The sequence below is a fragment of the Vombatus ursinus genome, unplaced genomic scaffold (assembly GCF_900497805.2).
Source record: "Vombatus ursinus unplaced genomic scaffold, bare-nosed wombat genome assembly UNPS02005236.1, whole genome shotgun sequence".
Taxonomy (NCBI): Eukaryota; Metazoa; Chordata; class Mammalia; order Diprotodontia; family Vombatidae; genus Vombatus; species Vombatus ursinus.
Genome location: NW_020945014.1, coordinates 6,558,492 through 6,567,096, shown reverse-complemented (window position 1 = coordinate 6,567,096; position 8,605 = coordinate 6,558,492). Strand labels below are relative to the sequence as shown.

Below are 8,605 nucleotides of genomic sequence, written 5' to 3'. Positions count from 1 at the left end.
AAAGCATTTAAAGACAATTTTTTGTTGTTGTATTTTTTTTTTAAAACAAGGAATGCCCTCTCATAGTTTATTGAGGAAAAAAAAGACATCCACCTATTCATATCCATCCTTATCCAAGAATTCCAAAAATATTATTCCTATTCATGCAGGTAGATGCTGCACAAAAATAATAATAATTAATAATAATAATTGCATAAATAAGAGGAAAAGAATGAAATTGCCATTTTGTGGCTCCAACAATTTTCCAGTTTTCCCTGACACTTCAGTTGCTTGGTAAATTGTTGGAACTAGAGGAAATGACAAAAGCAAAATGCCATTTAATAAATTAATGAGTATTTGCTTTTGATTATTGGTTCCATTATTTCTTGTTGTTTTCTCCTGTGTTTATAATGCATACCAGTTTTACAAAGTGCATGCTTTTTAAAAAATTTTGAACTGGCAAGCTAAAATGATCCTTCTTTTCTTTCCCCCACCCATCTCCCCCTGTAAAGAAAAGAATGTTAATACAATTTAGAACTTGGAAGTAAAGGAAATGACCATGATGCACCTGGGCTATTGACCTATAGACTGCTCACTGCACATGCTTCATTTTGGCAAAATCATTGTTTAAAACCTCTTCGCTGTTTTGCTTTTCCTTCTTTCCACGTGGAAGCAGTCAGAAAGTTGAAAACGGGCCTTTTAATACTATTTTTTGGAGGGAAAAAAATTAATACCTGATGCTCATGTTTTTTTGTTTTGTTTTTGTGGAACTGCACACACACCGCACACTCGCCCCATGTGCGCACACACACGCATGCACACACATATGCAGTGACCTGCTCCTTGAGGAGGAAAAAGAAGCAATGAGTTAGGTCAGAGGCACCCTGAGGTGCCAAAAGGCTCTCTAAGCTTGGTGTGCATCTTTGGATTTTGGTACCCACTCGGCTCCACCTCGTGTCACCTCACATTCTGGTAAGGGGAGAGGAAAGGAGTCGGGGAAAGTGACGGGGTTGGGGGTGAGGGAGGGAGCAGAAACGTAAGGCAAACTTTGCTGGGAAGGGTTCATGCTTCATGCGCAGTTCTGAGTCTCAGTGGAGGGCTGGCTATTTCTTCCCCCTTTGGCCTTACTCCATCTCTCCTAGGAGGTTAGGAAGAAAGAACAAGCAAGAACAAAGAAACAGGAAAGGAAACAATGAACAGGAAAAAAAAAAAAAAAAGAGGGCAAAAGAGATGGACCAATGGAAGGTAAAGCCAGAGAAGACAAACGACTTTTTTTTTTCTTTCTTTTAAAAAAATCCTAAATGGACTTCCGCCGTCTCATCAGCCTATAGTTATCAGTAAAGCTGTGTAGGCCAGGGGAGATAGAGCTAACAGGGGATGGGAAAAGGCTGTTTTTTAATGTGCTTGGAGAAATTTCTTCAATCTTGTATGAGATGGAGTGAAAGTACTGGGGGTTCAGCTTGGTGCTGAAGGAATTTTGGTGGGACACCATCCGGCTGGTATATTCCTGGGATCGGTAGCACATGCATGAGCAGACAGATTGGAGGTCCGTGACCTCAGCCTTGTACCGTGGCCGCCCGTGCTGGGACTCCTCCTGGATGTGGAGGACCATGCTGTTGCGATTGCCCGCCAGTGAGGCCCGTTCCTCAGCATCTCGCCGCTCATCCTCACTGTTCATGGTCAGGAACCTGAGGACGACCAGGTTGAGGAAGGCCCCGATGACTGTTAACCCCACCAGGATGTACATGAAACTGAAGGCCACGTAGAGTGGCTTCTTCTGGAGGGCGCCCTTGGTCTGCAGGGCCACGTAGTCCCCAAACCCTATGGTAGTCAAGGTAATGAAGCAGTAGTAATAGGCGTGGAAGAAACTCCACTCCTCGTACTGAGAGAAGGCTGCGGCCCCAATGCACAGGGTCCCCATGCAGGAGAAGAAGCCTACGGTGACCATGTTCTCCATGGACACCTCAGTGCTCCGCATCCCGCAGCATTTCTTAATCCTCTTCAGCAAGTATTTAACAAAGGTGTTCATCCGCTCCCCCAGGCTCTGGAACATGACCAAGGTCAGTGGAATGCCCAGCACGGCGTAGAACATGCAGAAGGCTTTGCCCGCATCTGTACCAGGGGCTGCGTGGCCATAACCTGGAAAGGGCAAAGGGAGGGGAGGGGAGGAAGAGGAAAGAAGACAGAGGAACAAATGAGGACATGCTTTTTTTTTTAAGCTAGCAATAATAATTCATATTTCTATAGCACTTGAGAGTTTACAGGGCATGTTCTTCACAAGAGCTCTATGAGATAAAGGGCACAGAGATTATCATTCCCATTTTACAGATGAGGAAAACTGAGGTTCACACAGGTGAAAAGCCAAAGGTCTCAAGCCAAGTGGTCAGGATTAGAATTGAAATTTGAATTGATTCCTACCTCCTAGTGTCAGAGATAAGCATTTTCAGGCCTAACTCCGCATGAGGATTATGAACACTTTTTCTTGAAACTGATCTCAGGGCCAGGAAAACCTGGGTTTCAAGTCCCACTTCTGGCATATACTTGCTGTGTGACTGTGAGCAAGTCACTTTTCTCTCTACCAATGTTGTTGTTCAGTCATTTCAGACTCTTTGTGACCCCATTTGGGGTTTTCCTGGCAAAGATTCAGGAGTAGTTTGCCATTTCCTTCTCCAGCTCACTTTGCAGATGAGGAAACTAAAGTAAACAGTGTTAAGTGACTTGCCCAGGGCCACGCATCTAGAAAGTGTCTGAGGCAGGATTTGAACTCAGGTCTTCCTGACTCCAGCCCCAGCTTTCTACCCATTGTGCTACCTAGCTGCCCTGTCTTCCAATGCCTCTCTCCCAATAAAGGTTAACATTTCCTTTAAAACTTACTAAATTAGAGGGCCAACTAAAGAACTGAGAGGCAGCTCTTTCACCTGGGAGTCATCAAGCATCTGCACAAGCATATTAAGCATCCTTCATGTGCCAGGGGAGCTTCCTATACCAAATAAATCAGCGCTCCAGTTCCTCTCCCTCCTGACTCTAGGCTGAGGTCACAGGTTGGCAGAATTTAGAGCTGCAAGATACAATTTAGTCCAATGTCATCATTTTACAGGTGTAAAAGTAAGGCCCTGGAAGGACAAGTCATCTGACCACAATCTCACAGGGTGTAAGTAGACCCAGCATCTGACAAATGGATCTGGGGTTAGAACACAGATTCCACTGATTCTAAACCCAGTGCTCTCTCCCATGGTGTGCTATCTCTTGAAAAGCTATTTCCTTCTCAGCAGTGGAGGGGCTTTGTCCCCAAAGTGCCAAGTTCACCCTCTAAAGGTTGTTTCCGGTGTGTTTGATGTAGTCAAAAGGAATCCTAGATTCAGAGTTGGTGGCAGAAATGGCAGTAGGATGCCTGATTTCCTTCTGGCACCTGGACGAAGGCCTTTCCCTCTCTGATCCTGAAAATGAGTGGGTTGGTCTTAGTGAACCTTCAGAGCCCCGTCCAGATCTAAAAATTCTATGGTCCTAACACCAGATAGGAAGATATAACGTCATTGCACAAATGGGGAAATAAAAGCCAAGGGGACAAATGGTCTGCCCGAGATCACAAAGTGTTTGCTGACGTGAGTGTATATGAATTCAATGGGAACACTTGAGGTTACTGGTCAGAACCGAGAAAGCATAAGCCTGACATGCCACCAGACTTGAGACCTTGGATAAATATCTTCGCTTCCTCTGCCTTAGTTTACTTACTTGTGGAATGAGGAGGTTGGGCAAGATCATCTCTGGGGTGCCCTACAACTCTAAAATTTGGCATCCGAAGGTCTCTCCTAGGTGAGGGGTACTCTAGTCTGAGTGTTTCCTCACTCTATCCTCAAACACAGGTTTCACCTCTTTATAAAAAGAAGCCCAAAAGTCTCAGTGTAGCTGCACTAAGATTTTTAGGACACCCTGAATATTGCATGAACAGAACTAGAAGGGACCTGAGAAGCCATTCAACTCCAACCTTTCCTGAACAGGAATCTCCTCTATACCTCCCCCTCCCTGAGTGCCCTCCGCTGCCAGCCACCATCTGTATGATCTGAAGTAAGCCATTCAGTTTCAACTTCCAAGGATGAGGCCTCGAGAGCCCGCCTCAGGTCCTACGCTCCTCCAAGAAGTCTTCCTTCCATGATAGATAGTGAAAAATAAAGGAAAGCATGTTGGTCCTGGAGTCAGAAAAGCCTGGGTTCAAATCCCACCTTAGACACTTACACTAGGTGGTATAGGGGATAAGGTGCTAGATTCAAAGCAGGGAAGACCTGAGTTTAAATCCTACCTCTAATGATCACACTTGCTATGTAACCCTGGACACTTAGCCTCTGAGAGATTCCGTTTCCTCATCTGTAAAATGAGTACAGTAATAGCATCTACCTCCAAAGGTTATTGTGAGGAACAAATGAGATTGTATATGTACAGCAATTTGAGAACCTTAAAACACCACATAAATGCTCATGAAATAACTGTTATTATTAAATAATATTATTTTGTGAGCACTTCCATTATTATTATCATTGGCTACTTCTGGTCCCTAATTTCCTAGTCTGTAAAATGGGGATAATAATAACTATAGCACCTACCTTGGAGAGGCATGGAAGGGCTACTCCTGGAATCAGGAAGAATTGGGTTCAGTCCCTGCCTCCTGTGCGTACTACCTGGACAACCATTACCAAGCCCCTTACCCTCTGTGTCTCATGGAACTCTTGAGGAGATTGGGTCACAACGAGGTTGTTAATCTGCATTGGTGGTAGAATGAAGTTTTACTCTGAGAGCAAAATGATAAAAATGCAGACCCAGACCAAAAAATAAATCAATAAACCACCACCACTTACCTCACAGGGTTGCTAGGAGACACAAATGATGAGGCGGTTTATTGATTTAGCTGGGGACCCAGACCTTTCATTTTGCAATGTATGCAAAGTGCTTTACAAACTTCAAAACACTATAGAAGTAGCAGTTCCTCTGATGCTTCCTTGAATGACTGAGGTCTCTCCCCTTCCAACGGACCCCACCACTTGTTTGTTTAGAACACATTTTTGTGTACATAGCTCACATTTTAGTCATACTCCATACCCCCCAAATTGGATTTATATAAAACTTGAGACATGGCTGGTAATGCATGCATAGAGGTATACTAAAAAAATCACACAACTCTCTTTCCTGAGAAGATTCCTCTTAGAAAGGTCTGTCAATCTACTCAATGTCTTTGGATAAGGGCAAGGAAGGAAAGTAGAGAAAGGTTCTGGTTCTGGAGTCAACAACACTGGGTTCAAAAGCCACTTCTGCTACTTACTGCCTGTGTGACCTTAGACAAATCAATTAACCTCCTTGGGCCTCAGTTGTCTCATTTATAAAATGAGGGGTCTGGATTAGCTTTGGAAGATTCCTTCCAGCTCTGATGTTCATAGCATAACGATGTTCACTCACTCTAAATGCTGCTTTTTTACTTGGTAAATGATGAAATGCTAAGCTGCTCTTCTTGGCTTTGTGTTACACATCATTATGCTTTGCTCAAACATGTAAGTACCATCTCTCCAAAAAAGATGAATGGAACTTGGAAAATGGGGATAATAATGGCTGACCTTTAGGTAGTAGTAGTTCAGGTCTCGCAAAGTGCAATGAGAGCATCATTTCATTTGAGCTTTACAGCATCCCTTTGGGATAAAAGCTCCAGTCATTATTATCCCTATTTTATAGATGAGGAGACAGGCTCAGAGAGCCATCAACCATACGGGTAAGCTGAAGCAAACTACTGAGTTTCTTTCTTTCTTCCTTTTTTGAGGCAATCAGGTTAAGTAACTTGCCCAGGGTCACACAGCTACTAAGTGTCTGAGGCTAGCTTTGAACTCAGGTCCTCCTGACTCCAAGGCCAGTGCTCTATTCACTGTGCCACCTAGCTGCTCCCATTGAGTTTCACATTGCAAGGGCTGAGGCTCTGAGAGGATGGCTCAAGTCCTACCTTACTCTATGAAGATTTTCTTCACAATGCTGGCTTGGTCTTCATGATTCCTTAGGTTGCATAGCTTAGAGGAATAGTCCTGAAGGCAGGAAGACCTGGGTTCAATTCTGCCACATTGACACACACTGTGAGTGTAACCTTAGGGAAATCAACTTTCAATGCCCTAGGCAATTCTCTAAGACTATGTTCTGGGAAAGAGCTGACCTGCACTGGTAAGTGGAGTTTACTCACCTGGGAGTTCCTTATACTAGTGAAATTCCGGCTCTAATCCCTGTCCTTCCTAACTCCAGAACCAGTAATCTTTTCCATGTTACCTTTTAACAGTACTTGCCCACAAAAGAAGTCATCAAATGAATTAATGAATGGGAGAGCACTTAAAAAAGTTAAAAGTAAATTAATTTTTACATTCAATAAATATTTATTTGCCTATTATGCCCAAAGCCCTACGCTAAATGCAAACAAATGGAAGGTGGGAGGCAGTATGTCATAGTGGAAAGAACTTTAAACTCAGCATCAGCAGCTGGCTTAGAATCCAGGACGAGCTGAGTCCACCAATCTGTGTGTCATTGGAGATGTGGGTTCAAATCCAGGTTCTAACACCTAATAGTCATGCAACATTGAGAAAAGTGACCGAACCTCAGATTCCTCATTTGTGAAATGAGGATGATATCGCTTGAACTACCCACCTTGAGCAAGTCACTGAACCTCAGTTTCCTCTTGTGTGAAATGGAGATGATATGACTTATGCTACCTACCTGTTGTGAGGACCAGAGGAGAGAAGTGATTTGTCCAAGATCACATAGGGAATTATATCTACAACCATATCCCATGTTAAATTGCCTTCTACCTTTTTTGTTACTTAACTATCCCACATTCCCCATTCTCTGTGAGGATATGACATAAAAGCAGGTGAAATCACGTAACACTGTCTTTCTTGTGACATTGTGTGCAGCACAAATCTGGCACTTCATTTCACCCATCAGTCAGTCAGGCAACTAGCATTTATTAAGTACCTACTATGCACCAGGCCCTGTGCTAAGCACTGATGATACAAAAAAAGGCAAAAGATGGTCCCTGCTCTCAAGGGCTTGGTTAACGTCTAACTACGTACTAAGATACATGCAGTATAAATCATAGACAGTCAACAGATGGAAACCAGATTAGAGAAACTTCCTGTAGAAGGTGAGACTTTAGCTAAAATTTGAAGGAATCCAGGGGAAACCAGGAGGCAAGAATAAAGCAGAGAGTTCTAAGTATGGAGCACAGCCAGTGAAAATGCTTGAAACTAGAGATGGAGTATCTTGTTCAAGGGACAGCAAAGAGGACAGTGTTACTGGATCATAGTGTACGTGGTAGGGTATAAGGTGAAAGAAGACAGGAAAGGTAGGAAGGGGCTGGGTTATTGAGGGCTTTACAAGCCAAAGAGATTTTATATTTGATCCTGGAGGCAATAGGGAGCCACTAGCATTTAACGAATAGGGGGAGATAACATGATCAGGCCTGTACTTTACAAAGATCACTTGGACAATTGAGTGGAAGATGGACTGGAGTAGAGAGAGACTTCTGGTAGGCAGACCATTTCAATGGTCCAGTCATGAGGTGATGAGAACTTGTACCTTTAGTAGTATGGGGGGCATGGTCAGAGGAGAGAATGGGGCATGTGCAAGAGATGGTAGCAAGTGGAAACAATAGAACTTGAAACTCTTTGGAATACAAGTGATTGGAACCTTCTAAAGGTACAAGCCCTCATCATCTCATGCCTGGACTATGGCAGTAGTCTGTAGATTGGTCTGCCTGCCATAAGTCTCTCCTCACCCCAGTCCATCTTCCATTCTATTGTCAAAGTGACCTTTCCCTCTTGCAAACACCTATAGCACTCATCTCTTGTGCTGTCAGGGAGTGACTTCATGGAGAAAATGAAGAGATCAGCACCTGAATGACTAGTGAAGAGGGATCTTATAGCAAGCAGTGAAAAATGAGGTTAGATGATTATGTGTGAAGGCCTCTGCCCTAAACTAACAGCTACCATTCAGAAATACAGTATAGAGAATGGATTCATTCTGAAAAGTATCTAACTTTGTATCACCAGAATCATACTAAAGGCTTAATAAATGTTTGTTGCATGTACCCACTATCTTATGGTGTTTTTAAAAAGGCAGAGAGAAACTTCTAAACCTTTTGTTGACTTGGAGTTGATTTATTTGTAAATGCAGCAGGAGAGAAGGGAGGGGAAAGTATGAATGAATAATGATTAATATGTAATAGAAATAAATGATCTCTGCCTTCTAGGAGATTATAGTCTAAAACAGATACAAGGGAATACACCAGGTAAACACACACAAGATACATACACATAGTGGAAAGTAGGCATGTATACACTTAGAATACACACACACACACACATATATATATATACACACACACAAGAACCACAAAGTACACAAATATGGCACAACAGAGAGAACACACATGATACATTTGCTTATTACACATATGATGCATTGAAATAGTATGCACTATGCTCAGAGGAGACAGATACACAAAATATGCCCAGGTTACACATAGTATGGTATATTAGGAAGAGATAGCAAAAGAAGACCAGCCTTAAGCATGATGGAGATGAGGGCAGTGACTTAGAAAGAGTCTGTA

The 8,605-nt window shown here is 43.0% G+C and overlaps 1 protein-coding gene across 1 annotated transcript in view; it reads right to left on the bottom strand.

Annotated features, from left to right (window-relative positions):
* Positions 1-1,276: 1,276 nt before the first annotated feature.
* Positions 1,277-8,605, bottom strand: part of KCNK9 (potassium two pore domain channel subfamily K member 9) — a 188,832-nt gene continuing 181,503 nt past the window's right edge. The window contains exon 2 of the mRNA XM_027845312.1: positions 1,277-2,118. Coding sequence (XP_027701113.1) covers positions 1,277-2,118 — 842 coding nt within the window. The remainder of the gene's footprint in view (positions 2,119-8,605) is intronic.